Raw genomic sequence first — 19,411 nt, 5'->3', positions numbered from 1 at the left:
GGCAGGCACCGTGTTATGCTGTGGTGCGCACGGTGTCTCCAGTGCGGATGCATAGCCCGGTGCGGTACATTCCAGCTCCGCGTATCGGCCGGGCTAGAGTGAGCATCGAGTCAAGTGCCATGAAGCCGGCTCTACGCATCTGGTCTGCAGTGCGTCTGCTTGGGCCGGCTTACACCAGCCTTGCGCTCGGTGTCTCCGGTTCGCCTGCATAGCCCAGTGCGGGCTATTCCACCTTGCCGCACTGGCAGGGCGACCGAGAGCATTCAACCAGGTAAGGTTGTGGGCAGGCTCGGTGCTCAAGAGATCCAGTGCGCCTGCACGGTCCGGTCTATCCAGTACCACCTCCACGCATCAGCCCTCCGGTGGCAGCTCCCCGCACCAGGCTTCCTGTGCGTGTTCTCGGCCCAGTACCACCAGTGCCAGCACCACGCATCAGGCCTACAGTACGCCTCGCCTGTCCAGCGCTGTCAGAGCCTTCCTCCTCTCCAGCGCTGCCGGAGTCTCCCGCCTATCTAGCACTGCCAGAGCCTTCCGCCTCTCCAGCGCTGCCGGAGTCTCCCGCCTGTTTAGCGCTGCCAGAGCCTTCCGTCTCTACAGCGCTGCCGGAGTCTCCAGTCTGCATAGAGCTGCCAGTCTGCATGGAGCTGCCAGTCTGCAAGGAGCTGCCAGTCTGCATGGAGCTGCCAGTCTGCATGGAGCTGCCAGTCTGCAAGGAGCTACTAGTCTGCAAGGAGCTGCTAGTCTGCAAGGAGCTGCTAGTCTGCAAGGAGCTGCCAGTCTGCAAGGAGCTGCCAGTCTGCAAGGAGCCGCCAGAGCTGCCAGTCTGCAGGATGTTGCCAGAGCTGCCAGTCTGCAAGGAGCCGCCAGAGCTGCCAGTCTATATGGAGCAGCCAGAGCCGCCAGTCAGCATGGAGCAGCCAGAGCCGCCAGTCAGCATGGAGCAGCCAGGGCCACCAGTCAGCATGGAGCAGCCAGGGCCGCCAGTCAGCATGGAGCAGCCAGAGCCACCAGTCAGCATGGAGCAGCCAGGGCCGCCAGTCAGCATGGAGCAGCCAGGGCCGCCAGTCAGCATGGAGCAGCCGGGCCGCCAGTCAGCCGGGATCTGCCAGAACTGCCAGTCAGCCAGGATCTGCCAGAACTGCCAGCCAGCCGGGATCTGCCAGAGCCAACTACCTGCCTGGGCTTCCTCTCAGTGCTGAGCTTCCTCTCAGTCCCGAGCTTCCTCTCAGTCCCGAGCTTCCTCTCAGTCCCGAGCTTCCTCTCAGTGCTGAGCTTCCCCTCAGTCCCAAGCTTCCCCTCAGTCCCGAGCTTCCCCTCAGTCCCGAGCTTCCCCTCAGTCCCGAGCTTCCCCTCAGTCCCGAGCTTCCCCTCAGTCCCGAGCTACCCCTCAGTCCCGAGCTACCCCTCAGTCCCGAGCTACCCCTCAGTCCCGAGCTACCTCAGTCCTGAGCTGCCCCTCAGTCCAGTGGGGCCCTTGGTGAGGACTACTAGGCCAGGGTCGGCGGCGAGGGTCGCCTATCTAGGGACGCTAAGGAGGTGGACTAAGACTATTATGGAGTGGGGTCCACGTCCAGCGCCAGAGCCGCCACCGCCCACCCGCCCACCCACACCCTCCCCTATAGGTTTAGGTTGTGCGTCCGGAGTCCGCACCTTGGAGGGGGGGTACTGTCACGTTCTGACCATCGTTCGTGTGTGTTTTCCTTGTTTTAGTGTTGGTCAGGACGTGAGCTGGGTGGGCATTCTATGTTGTGTGTCTGGTTTGTCTATTTCTATGTTCGGCCTGATATGGTTCTCAATCAGAGGCAGGTGTTAGTCATTGTCTCTGATTGGGAACCATATTTAGGTAGCCTGGGTTTCACTGTGTGTTTGTGGGTGATTGTCCTTGTTCCTATCTGTGTTACTTTGCACCAGTATTAGGCTGTTTTGGTTTTCGTGTTACGTTTATTGTTTTGTATTTGATTCGTGTTTATTTTGTTTCATTAAACATGGATCGCAATAGCCACGCCGCATTTTGGTCCGACTCTACTTCACCCGAAGAAAACCGTAACAGTCCATCATTACTTTAAGACATGAAGGTCAGTCAATCTGGATGCACTTTGAAAGTTTCTTCAAGTGGAGTCGCAAAAACCATCAGGCGTTATGATGAAACTGGCTCTCATGAGGACCACCACAGGAAAGGAAGACCCGAGAGTTACCTCTTCTGCAGAGGAAAAGTTCATTAGAGTTAACTGCACCTTAGATTGCAGCCCAAATAAATGCTTCACAGAGTTCAAGTAACAGACACATCTCAACATCAACTGTTCAGAGGACACTGTGTGAATCAAGCCTTCATGGCCAAATTGCTGCAAAGAAACCACTACTAAAGGACACCAATAATAAGAAGAGACTTGCTTGGGCCAATAAACACGAGCAATGGGCATTAGACAGGTGGAAATCTGTCCTTTGGTCTGATGAGTCCAAATTTGAGATTTTTGGTTCCAACCGCCATGTCTTTGTGAGACGCAGAGTAGGTGAATGGATGATCTCCGCATGTGTGGTTACCACCGTGAAGCATGGAGGAGGTGTGATGATGCGTGGGTGCTTTGCTGGTGACACTGACAGTGATTTATTTAGAATTGAATGCACACTTAACCAGCATGGCTACCACAGCATTCTGCAGCAATACGCCATTCCATCTGGTTTGGGCATAGTGGGACTATAATTTGTTTTTCAACAGGACAATGACCAACACATCTCCAGGCTGTGTAAGGGCTATTTTACCAAGAAGGAGATGCATCAGATGACCTGGCCTCCACAATCACCCGACCTCAACCCAATTGAGATGGTTTGGGATGATGTGGACCGCAGAGTGAAGGAAAAGCAGCCAACAAGTACTCATCATATGTGTGAAGTCCTTCAAGACTGTTGGAAAAGGATTCCAGGTGAAGCTGGTTGAGAGAATGCCAAGAGTGTGCAAAGCTGTCATCAAGGAAAGGGGTGGCTACTTTGAAGAATCTCAAATATAAAAAATATTTTGATTTGTTTAACACTTTTTTGGTTACTACATGATTCCATATGTGTTATTTCATAGTTTTGAAGTCTTCACTATTATTCTACAATGTATAAAATAGTCCAAATAAAGAAAATGAGTAGGTGTGTCCAAACTTTGACTGGTATTGTATGTCTCACCTGTCCCAAATCTTCACACTCCTACAGGTGTTGGTGCAGCAGCCAGCAGATATGAGAGCTGCAAACAACATCAATAAATATGATCAATAATCTATATGACAAGGGACAAGCACAACATCCTGACAATAAAACCAGAATGGAATAGAATAGAATAAACATATTTAAGAGTATTGTCGTGTGTCTGTCTTGATTTTCACAGTATATCCAGGGCAGTGTGTGTGTGTGTTCGTACGTGTGGCCATAGTAGTGAGTCACTGTACTAATTACAGTCATTAGGTGGAAAACAACCCCATAATTCAAGTGTGTTGTAATAAGGAAGCATCACTTAATCTGAGAGGTCTGGATCTGCTGGTTTGATTTGCTTATAATGCCCTCTTAATTATTTATGTTTGATACACTGAGGACAACACACACACACACCCCAGTTAACACACAACATTCTGAGAACCATGTTTCTTAGAGCTTGGTGAGAGCAAGGTTGTTCTATGGTTATTTTGCATACAATCTTCCCACAAACTTCTGTGAATGGTGCAGGATACTAAACTAGCATATAACATGAAACATATGTTTATTAGGCGGGAATTTCAGTGTTCTCAGAACGTTCAGACAATGTTAAGAGACAACGATCTTCTGTGGAAATTTCAGTACTTGAGCATAACATTTTCTACAGGTTTCCTCATGGTTCTATTTAAAGTCATGTTCACAGGACATTAAGAAGACATTCCATAAAAAAATATAAGAAAACAGTAACATTCAAAGAATGTTATTTAAAAACATACATTCCGTTCTCAGCGTCAACAAAACTCTCTATGTTGTGTGTTCAGGTGTGTTGGCCGCGCCCACTAATTGGCCACACCTGGTTCTTAAAGACGGCTTGTTTCCTTTGACATTAGGTCAATTTGAATAGACTAAACTGAACAGCTTTGTATGAGTAAAAATGCAAATGACATATTTGCATATAAGCCTACTGTACCTCTGATTGGCTATGATGCACTGGTCTGCGTAGACTCTGGTCCCAGACAGGACAGATGTTGTTTTTGGTTTAAATTACAGCAGTGTCTATTAATTGTCCAAACGCGAGGCCGCTTTCCCATTCTATATTAATATAGAATTTTCACAAACGCCTTACTGTACGTAATTCACAAACATATTATGAATTTATGAAAACATGATAATGAACATATCTCTCTTGTCAGAAAATGTACAAAAAAGGTGTAATATTCTTCCTGGAGGAATATGAACAGATTTTATGTAATGTTGCAAAAATGCTGTCAGTTCAACTTTAAAACAGTTAGAGTTGAATTGCTGTGATAGGAGAAAACTAAGGATAGATTAACAACATTGTAGTTATTCCACAATACTAATCTAAATGACAGAGTGAGAAGACTGAAGCCTGTACATAATAAAAATATTCAAAAACATGCATCCTCTTCGCAAAAAGGCACAAAAGTAAAACTGCAAAAATGTGTCAAAGAAATTAACTTTTGTCCTGAATGTTATGTTTTGAGAAAATCCAACACATCACTGAGTACCACTCTTCACATTATCATCGGCAAGGACTAGGGAGTTTTTGAGGATAAAAAGAAATGGAAAAAAGCCAAACACAGGCAAAATCCTAGAGGAAAACCTGGTTCAGTCTGCTTCTAACAGACACTGGGAGACAAATTCCCCTTTCAGCAGGACAATAACCTAAAACACAAGGCCAAATATACACTGGAGTTGCTTTCCATGATGACATTGAATGTTCCTGAGTGGCCTAGTTACAGGTTCGACTTAAATCGTCTTGAAAATCTATGGCAAGACTTGAAAATCGCTTTCTAGCAATGATCAGCAACCAACTTGACAAAGTTTGAATAATTTTTTAAAGAATAATGTGCAAATGTTGTACAATCTAGGTGTAAATAGCTCTTAGAGACTTAAACAGGTAGATTCACTGCTGTAATCGCTGCCGAAGATGATTCTGATATGTATTGATTCAGGGGTGTGAATACTTATGTAAATTAGATAATTCTGAATTTCATTTTCAATAAATTTGCAAAAATTTCTAAAGACATGTTTTCACTTTGTCATTATGGGGTATTGTGTGTAGATAGGTGAGAAAAAAATATATAATACATTTTGAATCAGTCTGTAACACAACAAAATGTGGAATAAGTCAAGGGGTATGAATACTTTCTGAAGGCACTGTACATATATGACTCGTTTCAGGAAACTAGGCATATGTCGCACTACTTCACAGGAGCGTCATTTGAACATAAACAAACATTTTTTATCAAAATGTGTTTTTTGGTAGAAATGCCTTCTGGAATATGTGACCTTTCATGTGCCTTAATAACAAACTTGTACTCTATCCATAAATACGAATACAATTGTTGGTTTAGCCACAGAAAAAGGTGGAACCTTCCCACAAGCCATGATTGGCTGAGAAAATGGATGGGTTGGATATGCCGGGAGATGAGTTTGGATTGGTCTGCCATGTAACATGCTTCTGTCTATAACGTGAGCTGTTCAGTATGTGTTGACAGTCCTTTCCATGAAAGCTATGACGTTAGCCATCGAGAACTACAAAGGTTTTGCTATTTTTCTCAACAACATGACTTGACACAACGCTGGCCAAACGAGATTTAGCTAAACAAAATTGAGTTAAATGTTTAACTTTGTGAAGCATTCATCCATGTATACAGGTAAGAGTCTAGCTCCATTTTCAGATATAAGTTTCTAATTTTGTCAGAAAGTAATTTTTATTGCAAGTTAAAGCCTACTGTTAGTTAGCAAACGTTAGCTTGCTGGCTTGCTAACTAGCATTATGGGTATGATCTGTGTAGTAATATTATTTGAATCAGAAACCCATTTGCAGTGCTAGTTATAGCCTAATGTTAGCTAGCTAACGTTGAACCAATTTTGTTAGCTTTAGCTACCTTCAGATTCATACTACAGCTATGACAATGTTTGTATTGGTACTGTAGTACTATGAGATTATCCTGGTTCATTGTTTAACTAGCTAGCTACCTAGCTAGCTAGCCAACATGTCTAAACAAAGGACTCCACTTCGGCCGGATTATTACATGACCCATCAAATTAGCGAGGTTTGTCTGGGGGTAATTATGGCCATCTATTGTATTTCATGAACATGTGTACCTGTCTAGACAATAGTGACTCATCCACTTAGCTAGATGTGGCTGGGGAGTGGTTATAGCATTTCCTTCACATGACCCAACAATTTAGACAAGTGTGTTGGGTAAGCGTCATATAATAATGATAAAATATTTATACAATATTTTTATATGGACACTTTCTGTTTTTGATATTGCTACTAAGTAACCACTTCACTGTACTGTTTACACCTTCTGTATCCTGTGCATGTGACAACAAAACTAAGATTTTATTTGATATAGCGTGTGTTTACCACATGGCCTCACACGTGAATCCCTAAAGAGATGGGCGTGGCTAAGGCTTTAGAGGGGGTGAACGATGCTGAAAGGGTGTAGACAAAGAAGAACTCTCCAGTAGGTGTACCAAAAGATTCAAAGGCCAAGTGGGGTTAAAAGTTTATCAACATTCAAAGCAGAATTACTTTCCCATTGTTCCTCAACTGCAGTGTATGATATAAAATTTTCTAGCTTTGAGTCTACTTTTATCCAATGTAATTTTAAAAAAAACACCATTTCAGATTTTACTACATAAGACCGAATCTACTGTAGACGGTCGGACACATATGAATTTTTCCCTGTTGCCTTCCGTGGATGTCATTGGGCAAGGGCAGAGAAAAAGGCAAGACACTGCTTTGACAGTGATTATTAACACACATACCACCACACTGACTCTCTATGTGGAGAAAGGTATTTTAAAACCCAATACTTAGCCATCAATGGTCAAATATTTGGCAGTACATATGTATCCTATTTAGACCCTTCAGCCATCTTGGTTATTCATGCAGGATCAGTGGATCAGACTTCCAGTGAGCATGTGGCAGAACAGCTGTTCAGAAAGAGAAAATAAAGAAGAGCTGACTAGTGACCACAGTCATTCATCATCTGTCATACATGATGTGTGTGTGTTGTGTGTGCATGCGTGTTTATTTAATATTCTAAGTACAGAGAAAACACTGACAGGTGTTTTGAAGGGCTATCCTGCCCCTATCCTGTCCTCTAAGCAGAGCGACCCTGATCCTCCTGGCCCTCTCTGCCACTATTGACCTGCTTCCTCCTGCCCTCCCATTGGTCCAGCCAGAGACAAGGACAGAGACCTCTGGCTAGTCCACAGCTGTCTCCTCTGCTCTGCTGCACCTGTGTGTGTGTGTGTGTGTGTGTGTGTGTGTGTGTGTGTGTGTGTGTGTGTGTAGGGGGGAGTGGCCCTCCATTTTGTTAGGGTCCTTTGAGGCATAGCCTCATTGTGAGAGGAGGAAAGAGGAAAGAAGGGAGAATAGAAAGAGGCGACTCTTTGAAAAACAGCGCCAGGCTTCTATGAAGACTTCAAAGAGTAAACACACACACACACACAAACACTACAAACACAAATAAAAAGGTAAAGACACACACACACCAACTCAACAGTCTTCATTATGTTCCTGAATCCCTCTATGACAGCCATTAGACACAGTGTCAGTGAAGGTCTGCTCTGAATCTGAACCTCTGCATTAGGCTATTAGTGGGGGAACAAAAAGCTCAAAGCACCAGGAACGACGCCTAAGTGTTGCTTACACTATCAAATAAACAGAGTGATATTACTGCATCTATTTGGATACATAACACACTGTACACTAAGATCAGTCACAAGCCTGTAGCTGACATGGTTAGGGGAGTTTGTGTGTGTGCGTTGCGTGCCTGTACACGCATACTGTACATGCGCATGTGTGCGTGTCTATGTTCATGACAGTGTGGGTAGGTTAGCTGCACATGTAAGCCATTAATAATATGCTAAATATTCCTCAGCAGACATAATAGGAAAAAGGCTTCAAAGTGGAAATGCAAATTAGAAGCCAGGGAAGCAGCTGTTGGCCTAGCTTAGGAGCTGTCCCCTGTAGAGGACCTCTGATCACTATCACACACACATACACATGCTCAAACACACTCACATACACTCACACATCCTCCAACATCCCATAATCCAACAGCAGTCCAGGTCAACACTTAATTAGTTTCTTACCAAATATCTGTGCTGGGCTTACCACCTTATTAACCTACTTCTTGCCTGCTAGCAACCAAAAGAGAGAAAAATACCCAACAGTGGCAGCACACACACTTTTTGACTCCCACACACACTTTCCTGTTATAGTTGTTTGTGGGAACTCCTAGCACTCGCAGCCGGAAGACCCAGAGATGGAGTAAATAGAAGTGATTGGAGCACACCAGGGAAACCAGCGATATTAGGAGCTTAAACTACTATTTAAAAACCCTAAGATCAAACACACTCACACACCTACGCTGTGTGTGTGTGTGTGTGTGTGTGTGTTTTCTCTGGAGGCAAATTAGGCTCTCATCCCTAGTCCTACCAAAGGCATCCACCCACAACAGACCAATGTTCTGTCTCTTCTCTTGTCTGTAGAAACACTCTCTACGTGGAGAAAGGTACTGAGGAACACTATACTGTATTCAGTCCTGGTCTAGCTACTGATTGCCTGCCCTGGTACTGAGAGAGAGGTCACAGGAGGACGGCTCATAATAATGACTGGGATGGAGTGAATAGAATGGTATCAAACTCATGGAAACCACATGTTTGATGTGCTTGATATCATTCCATTGATTCCGTCCCAGAGTGTCTAGTTTGAGAAACAGACGCCTCAGAAGTCCTCAACTGGCAGCTTCATTAAATAGTACTCACAAAACACCAGTCTTAACGTCAACAGTGAAGAGGCGACTCCGGGATGCTGGCCTTCTAGGCAGAGTTCCTCTGTCCAGTGTCTGTGTTCTTTTGCCCATGTTAATCTTTTATTTTTATTGGCCAGTCTGAGATATGGCTTTTTCTTTGCAACTCTGCCTCGAAAGCCAGCATCCCGGAGTCGTGTTTTCACTGTTGACGTTGAGACTGGTATTTTTGCGGGTACTATTTAATGAAGCTGCCAGTTGAGAACTTGTGAGGCGCCTATTTCTCAAACTAGACACTCTAATGTACTTGTTCTATTGCTCAGTTGTGCACCGGGGCCTCCAACTCCTCGTTCTTTTCTGGTTAGAGCCAGTTTGCGCAGTTCTGTGAAGGGAGTAGTACACAGCGTTGTACGAGATCTTCAGTTTCTTGACAATTTCTCGCATGGAATAGCCTTAATTTCTCAGAACAAGAATAGACTGATGAGTTTCAGAAGAAAGTTATTTGTTTCTGGCCATTTTGAGCCTGTAATCAATCCCACAAATGCTGATGATCCAGATACTCAATTAGTCTAAAGAAGGCCAGTTTTATTGCTTCTGTAATCAGAACAACAGTTTTCAGCTGTGCTAACATATTGCAAACGGGTTTTCTAATGATCAATTATCCTTTTAAAATTATAAACTTTGATTACCTAACTCCTGGAACACAGGAGTGATGGTTGCTGATAATGGGCACCTATGTAGATATTCCATTAAAAATCAGCCGTTTCCAGCTACAATAGTCATTTACAACATTAACAATGTCTACACTGTATTTCTGATCAATTTTATGTTATTTTAATGGACAAAAATGATATTTTCTTTTAAAAACAAGAACATTTCTAAGTGACGCCAAACTTTTGAACGGTAGTGTACATATATAGATTTTTTTTTTTTACACATACTTTTCTCAACATTAACCACATCCGAAACAAACCCTTCCACAAACCAAAGTGTGAGCCATCACACCATGCAAAGGAACATGTCACGTTGGTATTAATTATTCGGGAGACAGGCGCGTAATGCGTAATAGTTTGTTTTTTTCTAACCCAAATTACGGCATGACGTGTAAAGGCACGGGGACGAAAACCAAACAAAATAGCGAGGAGTACCTCGGATAAATAACACAAGCGCACAATGATTAACACACTGGACGAGACCCGTAATCATCTGCGCAATCCACAATGGCACGAAAGACAAACCACACATAGAACAGGGACTCACACGAACCAAAGGACATAGTAACAATAATCGACAGCACAATGGTAAACCAAAGACACACTTATACAATTACTAATCACTGGGAATAGGGGGCAGGTGTGCGTAATGAAAGTTCCGGAGGGATCCGTGAAAGAACAACCTAATCAAAACCTTTCCTTTATAGAATGCACCTAACTGTCAACTCCGTCAAACAGCACAAAAGGCATGTCTATCTCTGTATCCATTATCCAACAAGTGTTCAAAAGCTTTGATTGTTCTACTCTAACACTAGACTATTCAAAAATGCAATACAAATCTTCAAAACGTCCCCCTGTTCCGTTCCATACCGCTGAATAATGATCCGGGGCCAACCCTACTAGCATCCTGGCATGCCATTCCAGACTCAGAACATAAAACAAGATCCACAAAGCAAACACCATCCCTTATGTCCAGCACAGCAAGTACTTCAACAGTCTTAGCATATATTGCAGGACAATGATGAATAATGATTAGCAATCAGTGACGGAGCTGACAACCATGCATCAATTACAAAACATCTTCCTTCTCACTATACTGTTGGATTGTGCAACCCTTTACTCAGTTCGGAACCATTGCTATTCTAAAATGTTTACACAGCTTATCAGTGATATTGAATGCAGGCCAGTTAGCACATCTGTCATGACAACAGGAAGTCTGACTGACAGTGAGAAGAGGATGTGGAGCAAATGCTGACGTCATATCCTCTTTCTCAGCAATCTTTCTTCACAGCTACAACCGGGATCAAATCTCAGGGCTAAAAATAGACCCAGCATCATACACTGTATGACAGCCTAGAGAATAAACAGCCACCGTTTAGTCTATTCTCTTATCCAATGTCGCTCTCTCTCTCTCTTGTTCACTCACACAAACACACACAGGAGAGGTTGGTGTGCTTAACCCTTTACAGAGTGGAAAAGTGATGTCATTAGGTCTGGTGAAGGTGTGCTCAGGAGCTTCTCTGCTGACACGTTAGAACATCATGCGGTCAGGTGACACACTGCCAACCAATGCTATTATCATGAGACTAATTCAGACTTCTGTAACGGACACCCATTACCAGATTGGAATACAGTACTAGTGCAAAAAGTAAACACTCTGCATCTACCAGGATTGGGATTCAAACATTTCAAGGACGGATGAGGTTTGCGCCATTTTCTCCCTTGGAGAAAGGTTCTGTCTTTGTGTTCTTTGCTTCGCCAGGCTTCTGCAGCTGTCTTTTGTCTGGGTGAACAAGTTCTCAAAAGATGACTTGGGAAGGGGGGGGGGGCATACAGCCAGTTCATGAAAGACAGAATATGACCTTCAGCTTGGCATACCCCACAAAGAGTAAAGCTCCTTCAAATACAACAGCTCAGCCTTCGTCATACCCTCAATGTGCGTCACACACTCATTCACTCACAGTGAGCGACCACAGTTGGATGGCTGAATCGACCATGGCAGTATGATTGCCATGTGTATTGGTGATAGTGAAGAGGCTATTGCTAATGTCCATATTCTTATGATGCTCCACTCCCTCACTCGCATATGTACACCCCCACGCACACAATACACACAACACAAATACACTCTGTCACTCTCTCTCTCTCTCTCTCTCTCTCTCTCTCACTGTTTGAACAGATTTTCGTGGCTAGGCCAACATGATTGGTCGTGAGAGTCTGGAAAATGAGACATTCGATTCTCCCATTCTGCTGGTTTACAGGAAGTCCCTCCATCCTACTCTGCATCTTCACTGGCAGGTTTGCTCCTGATTTACTATGTGACTGCTGGCCTTACTTCTGGAATTGTATTAACTTCTTAAAGCATGTGCTAAATATTCACAGTGCATATGCTATTTAGCTGCCAAACGATTCTACTACTTCCTTTCCCTCTATGTCATGTGGTCCAATTCTGTACAGTCTAGGATGGCCACAGTGAAAGAGCAGAGACAGAGTGATGTGTGCCCTCTCATCAGAAACAAAAAAAGTTGCCTTCTGTTCAGTCGAGCAACCACTTCTTTCTGCTTATGAACAATAATGCAAGCAAGGCCAGCTGAGACCCAGCCAAACTGCAGTGCTTTCACTTATGCCCCTTAAAGCATGTACACACACACACGTTCATAATCATATTTTCTGTGACAGACACACACACTGTCACACACACACACTTTCTCACTCAAGCGAATGGGGCACCATCTGTTGCTGCTCACACCACACCTGACACCAAGCATGTCAGTGTTCTGGTCTTAACGACACACACACTGACTTCTACACATCAAATCAGTCATCTCTTTTCCATCCATAGTATCATTATCTAAAACCACATCATCTACAAAACATAATCATCATTAAGGCTCTAAATCGTGCTATTTAAGGCCTGACAGCATAAATTAAAGCTGTGATTAATTCATGCAACACACACACACACACACACACACACATATGCACACACTAACACACGTACGTACACACACACACACACACACACACACACACACACACACACACACACACACACACACACACACACACACACACACACACACACATTAACATTAATCAAGAATATAATGGACTCTGCTGGTGCTGGGCAATTAGAGCGCAGCAGACAACTACTATAGCATGAGATGAGTATTTGACAGATAGTCATGCACTATCTCTGAGACTGACGGATCTATAAGATGAAGAATGTCTGTTGAGAGCTACAACACATACTTGGGGACGGATTCAATATAGCGTGCTTGACATTTTAGTCATTTCTGATTGAGCCGACCTGCGCAGCACATACAAGTGTCTGCATACAGTGCCTTCAGAAAGCATTCCTACCTCTTGACATATTACACATTTTGTTGTGTTACAGTCTGAAATCAAAATTGATTAAACTGATTTTTTTTCTCTCACCCATCTACACACAATAGCCCATAATGACTAATTGAAAGACAGAAATATCTCAATACATGTTAGAATCACCATTGGCAGTGACTACAGCTACGAGTCTTTCTGGGTAAGTGTCTTAGACCTTTGCCCTCCAGGATTGTACAATATTTGCACATTATTCTTTTTTTATATAATTCAAGCTCTGTTAAGTTGTTTGTTGATCATTGCAAAACAACTATTTTCAGCTCTTGGCCTCATGATGAAATCCCTGAGCGGTTTCTTTCCTCTCCGGCAATTGAGTTAGGAAGGTAACATGTATCTTTGTAGTGGCTGGGTGTATTGATATAGAATCAAACGTCTAATAACAACTTCACCATGCTCAAAGGGATATTAATTGCTTTTCATTTTTACCCGACGCTCGTCGGATGTGGTAGGGCTTGCAAACGAAAACGGACTACAAAGGGAAGCACAGCCGTGAGCTGCCCAGTGACACAAGCCTACCAGACGAGCTACAGTTGAAGTCAGAAGTTCACATACACCTTAGCCAAATAGATTTTGTAGGCTGTGATTCGATGATAAATTAACAGGCACCACATTGATTATATGCAATGCAGGACAAGCTAGTTAACCTAGTAATATCATCAACCATGTGTAGTTAACTTGTGATTAGGTGAAGATTGATTGTTTTTTATAAGATAAGTTTAATGCTAGCTAGCAACTTACCTTGGCTCCTTGCTGCACTTGTGTAACAGGTGGTCAGCCTGCCACGCAGTTTCCTCATTGAATGCAATGTAATCGGCGTCCAAAATTGCCGATTACCGATTGTTATGAAAACTTGAAATCGGCCCTAATTAATCGGCCATGCCAATCAGTCGACCTCTAATGTAAACTTCTGACCCACTGGGAATGTGATGAAAGAAATAAAAGCTGAAACAAATCAGCTTCAAATCAATCTCTTCTATTATTCCGACATTTCACATTCTTAAAATAAGGTGGTGATCCTAACTGACCTAAGACAGGGAATTTTTACTAGGATTAAATGTCAGGAATTATTAAAAACTGGGTTTAAATGTATTTGGCTAAGGTGTATGTAAACTTCCGACTTCAACTGTATATAAAGCACAGGAAAAATCACGTTTTGGACTGCCCTGGATCTTTAAACTCATAGCACGTCATGCCAATTTTAGGCAACAATGTTTTACAGTTGAGGCATAAAACACCCACCTGTGAATAACATGAGACTCAGTTCAGAATAGACTCAGGTGTGTGAAAGTTCATTTCTTCAGAATTTCACCACAAAATGTTTTTGGGATGTCCTAGGCAACGCATTGCGGGGCAATTCAGCCTATGCTTTTTCACTCTCCCTAGTTCCAATTCCTGATTGAATATGAATGCAAGTCTGATAACAACAACAATTGGCCTTTACAAATGAGCCATAATAGACCTGTCACACTGACAACTCCTTTCCGTAATATCAGACATGTTCAACCTTATTGGACAACTGCTAATAGCCTTGTATGCATTGCATTGAACCAACTTTATTGAAATCCCAAGGTATTTGGAGACACTAGTCAGGGTGTTAACAAGTGGAGGAGGAAACACAGAGAACATGGCCCTAAGTACTGCTCAGTGTACCAGACTGATTATTCAGAGAACTGGGCTTCCACTTATGCCAACAGCTGGGTATGTACAGTAGGAGGTTTTCTCAGAAAATTCCTTTAGTTTCTGAGAATGAGGGCGATGGAAGGGAGGGAGAGAGACAGTGAAAGAGAGAGGGAGCAAGAGAGAGGGCGCGTGAAAGAGAGAGACAGAGAGAAAGAAAGAGGGAGGGAGGGCGGGCAGGAGGGATTGATGGAGGGGGAGGGAGGGAATGAGTAAAGAAGAGAGTAAAGAAGAGAGAAAATGCAATATTGAAAACTTCAGATGAACGCTAAAGCCTTGTTTATATTGGCAGTTTGAAGTGACTAAAATCCAAATTTGTTGCATTTCTGATTGGTTTGAGTCAGTTATTTTTCCTGCAGTCTGAACAGCCCTAAAGCACATGGAATAGGATACTTTAAGCCACATTTTCATATGTGGTTTGAAGTCAGATATAAATCTGATTCCTGGCCATGCGACTTGTGTGTGAATGGTCAAATCTGATTTATTTTACCTCAACTGGTTTTAGGACTGTTTTTTGGCATATCTTGTTGCTTGCTAGCTACTCTGTTGACAGTCTGACAAGGACATGTGGTAGCTAACTAGGTTGTTTAAGGTTTTGAAAGTGTTCTTACACTATGATTTTGAACATTCAAAGCAACCGGGAACTGTCCATTGTAGGCATTGTTGTCACTGTAGCTTGCTACATAACTTCTGAGTGATAGGAAGCACCGGCACCACCACCAATCAGTCTACACCACTGCAAACATGTCAGCAAAAGACTGCGGTCTGAACACACACAAATTAAATTTGGTCACTTGTAACTTGCTGTTTGGACAGTCAGAATTCCATAACGGATTTGAAAAACACAACTGATTTGAGAATTAAGGCCTGCAGTGTGAACAAGGCTTTAGAGAGGATCCCTGCCTGCTCCCTCTTTCCCTCATCAGTAACACCATCTCAAGAGAGGATAAATTAAATTCCAGCTTGATGCCAAAACAGCCGATGTTCAACCTTCTACAACCCCACCCACCTCCCCCCAACACTCATTGAAACCCAGAGAGCAATTCAAAATCCCTCCAAATTAAATTAGGTTCATACTGCAATATAAACATCCTAAACCAAACAGAACAGGACAGACCAGATCAGGGCTTTTGAGATTCTCACGATTCTATATGAATTGTGATTTGATACTGCAATTTTATTTCGATTTGATGTTCCAAACATATTGCTCTCCATACTGTATGTCTACTACAGAGAGACAAGTGAGAAAATTAGTTTCGGTCAGTCACGGAAATAAAAGTCGAGAAAACATTATGGCTCAAAATGTAAAAAGAAGATGGATATCTATAGGATTGGATGCAGGAACTGCTGACTAGCACTAGCTAATACTACCCAGCAAAATTAGTAGTCAAAGTATTGATATCATTTTGTCAAAAATATCACGATATGTAGGCTAACTGTATCAATTTTTCACTACAGGATACGGAAAGGAAAACCTATGTAGCATGAAGCAGCCTGAAAATTCAGCAGGGCCTGTTGGGTGTCACATCTCCAATGCTAATGCCTGGGCACCCTGAGCACACAACAGGGAGAATGATGCCTTATTTACACAGCATCTGACACCAGTACTCACTGATTGACTGGCTGACACACTGAGATCACTCCACCAAAGCCCAGAGATATTAAGTGCTCTCAAAAGACAAACATACACAGTGCCTTCGGGAAGTATTCAGACCCCTTGACTTTTCCACATTTTGTTACGTTACAGCCTTATTCTAAAATTGATTAAATGTTATTATTTTCTCAGAAATATACACACAATACCCCATAATGACAAAACAAAAACAGGTTTGTAGAAAAAAATGTTTTTTTAAATATATGAAATACCTTATTTGCATAACTATTCAGACCCTTTGTCATGAGACTCGAAATTGAGCTCTCGTGCATCCTGTTTCCATTGATCATCCTTGAGATGTTTCTACAATGGAATAGAGTCCACTGGTGGTACATTCAATTGATTAGGCATGATTTGGAAAGGCACACACCTGTGGTCCCACAGTTGAGAGTGCATGTCAGAGCAAGAACCAAGCCATGAGGTCGAAGGAATTGTCCGTAGACAAAAAATGTCTGCAGCATTGAAGGTCCCCAAGAACACAGTGGCCTCAATCATTCTTAAATGAAAGAAGTTTGGAACCACCAAGACTCTTCCTAGAGCTGGCCACCTGGCCAAACTGAGCAATTGGGGGAGAAGGGCCTTGGTCAGGGAGGTGACAAGAACCTGATGGTCACTCTGACAGAGCTCTAGAGTTCCTCTGTGAATGGGAGAACTTTCCAGAAGGACAACCATCTCTGCAGCACTCCACCAATCAGGCCTTTACGGTAGAGTGGCCAGACAGAAGCCACTCCTCAGTAAAAAGGCACTTGACAGCCCGAGTGGAATTTGCCAAAAAGCACCTAAAGACTCTCAGACCATGAGAAACAAGATTCTCTGGTCTGATGAAACCAATATTGAACTCTTTGGCCTGAATGCTAAGCGTCACATCTGGAGGAAACCTGTAACCATCCCTACGGTGAAGCATGGTGGTGGCAGCATCATGCTGTGGGGATGTTTTGCAGAGGCAGGGGCTGGAAGACTAGTCAGGATCGAGGCAAGGATGAACGGAGCAAAGTACAGAGAGATCATTGATGAAAACCTGCTCAAGAGCGCTCAGGACCTCAGACTGGGGCGAAGGTTCACCTTCCAACAGGACAACGACCCTAAGCACACAGCCAAGACAATGCAGGAGTGGCTTCGGGACAAGTCTCTGAATGTCCTTGAGTGGCCCAGCTAGAGCTCGGACTTGAACCCGATCGAACATCTCTGGAGAGACCTAAAAATAGCTGTGCAGCAACGTTCCCCATCCAACCTGACAAGAGCATGAGAGGATCTGCAGAGAAGAATGGGAGAAACTCCCCAAACACAGATGTGCCAAGCTTGTAGCGTCATACCCAAAAAGACTTGATGCTGTAATTGCTGCCAAAGGTGCTTCAACAAAGTACTGAGTAAAGTGTCTGTATATATATATTTAAAATATATAAAATGTAAAATATATATATATATATATATATATATATATTTTTTTTTAATTAGCAAATAATTCTAAAAACAGTTTTTGCTTTGTTATTATGGGGTATTGTGTTAAAATTGATGAGGGAAAAAACAATTTAGTACATTTAGAGTAAGGCTGTAACGTAACAAAATGTGGAAAAAGTCAAGGGGTCTGAATACTTTCTGAAGGGACTGTATATAGTAGAGGTCGACCGATTATGATCTTTCAACGCCGATACCGATTATTGGAGGACCAAAAAAGCAGATACCGATTAATCGGACGATTTTTTAAAATGTATTTGTAATAATGACAATTACAACAATACTGAATGAACACTTATTTTAACTTAATATAATACATCAATAAAATCAATTTACCTCAAATAAATAATGAAACATGTTCAATTTGGTTTAAATAATGCAAAAACAAAGTGTTGGAGAAGAGAGTAAAAGTGCAATATGTGCCATGTAAGAAAGCCAACGTTTAAGTTCCTTGCTCAGAACATGAGAACATATGAAAGCTGGTGGTTCCTTTTAACATGAGTCTTCAATATTCCCAGGTAAGAGGTTTTAGGTTGTAGTTATTTTAGGAATTATAGGACTATTTCCCTCTATATCATTTGTATTTCATTAACCTTTGACTATTGGATGTTCTTATAGGCACTTTAGTATTGCCAGTGTAACAGTATAGCTTCCGCCCCTCTCCTCGCTCCTCCCTGGGCTCGAACCAGGAACACAACGACAACAACTTACCTTGGCTTACTGCATTCGCGTAACAGGCAGTCTCCTTGTGGAGTGCAACGAGAGGCAGGTGGTTATAGCGTTGGACTAGTTAACTGTAAGGTTGCAACATTTGGTTCCCCGAGTTGACAAGGTGAAAATCTGTCGTTCTGCCCCTGAACGAGGCAGTTAACCCACCGTTCCTAGGCCATCATTGAAAATAAGAATGTGTTCTTAACTGACTTGCCTCGTTAAATAAAGATTAAATAAAGGTGTAAAAAAATATCTATATTATTTTTTTTAATCGGCCAAATCGGGGGTCCAAAAATACAGATTTCCGATTGTTATGAAAACTTGAAATTGGCCCTAATTAATCGGCCATTCCGATTAATCGGTCAACCTCTAGTATATATGACTACTCTAGGGCTGTAGCAGATCATTGACTTCGATATTTTGATATGTTGTTGTTACATTGACATACCAATACAGTTGTGTCCATTTTACACCTGTGTGTTGATATGTATTGTTGTGTGTTGTCACACTAAACAGAAATCAAATGCAGTGCATCATGTCCCCGAGATAAATCCAATATTGCATTGTTTTCTTTGAGATCAGTTGTGTTTTTCTGTGTCCTTAGTCCAAGGTTAACACCTCTAGGGAAGGAACATTACAAAATTAAGCACCAAGAAAACTATACCCAGACTCTACATAGTGAATAAATAGGAACGTTATGGTGCTATACTAATAGTGGATGACAAGCAAGAGCCATGATGCTAATCGAAGGGGACAAAGAAGAGACACTCATTATGATATTGTGTTTGGAAGGTGCTTATTCAAGGTAGTCCAGATCACAGCCTGTGTGT

General features: G+C 42.7%; 1 protein-coding gene across 1 annotated transcript in view; it reads right to left on the bottom strand.

Moving 5' to 3' along the window:
• Positions 1-19,411, bottom strand: part of ccdc85a (coiled-coil domain containing 85A) — a 39,800-nt gene that overhangs the window by 2,201 nt on the left and 18,188 nt on the right. Inside the window, exon 3 of the mRNA XM_021610738.2 lies at positions 3,169-3,226. Coding sequence (XP_021466413.2) covers positions 3,169-3,226 — 58 coding nt within the window. The remainder of the gene's footprint in view (positions 1-3,168; positions 3,227-19,411) is intronic.

Source organism: Oncorhynchus mykiss, chromosome 1 (assembly GCF_013265735.2).
Source record: "Oncorhynchus mykiss isolate Arlee chromosome 1, USDA_OmykA_1.1, whole genome shotgun sequence".
NCBI classification, from domain to species: domain Eukaryota; kingdom Metazoa; phylum Chordata; class Actinopteri; order Salmoniformes; family Salmonidae; genus Oncorhynchus; species Oncorhynchus mykiss.
The sequence above is the reverse complement of the archived record's forward strand: the minus strand, read 5'-3'. Positions and strand labels throughout refer to the sequence as shown.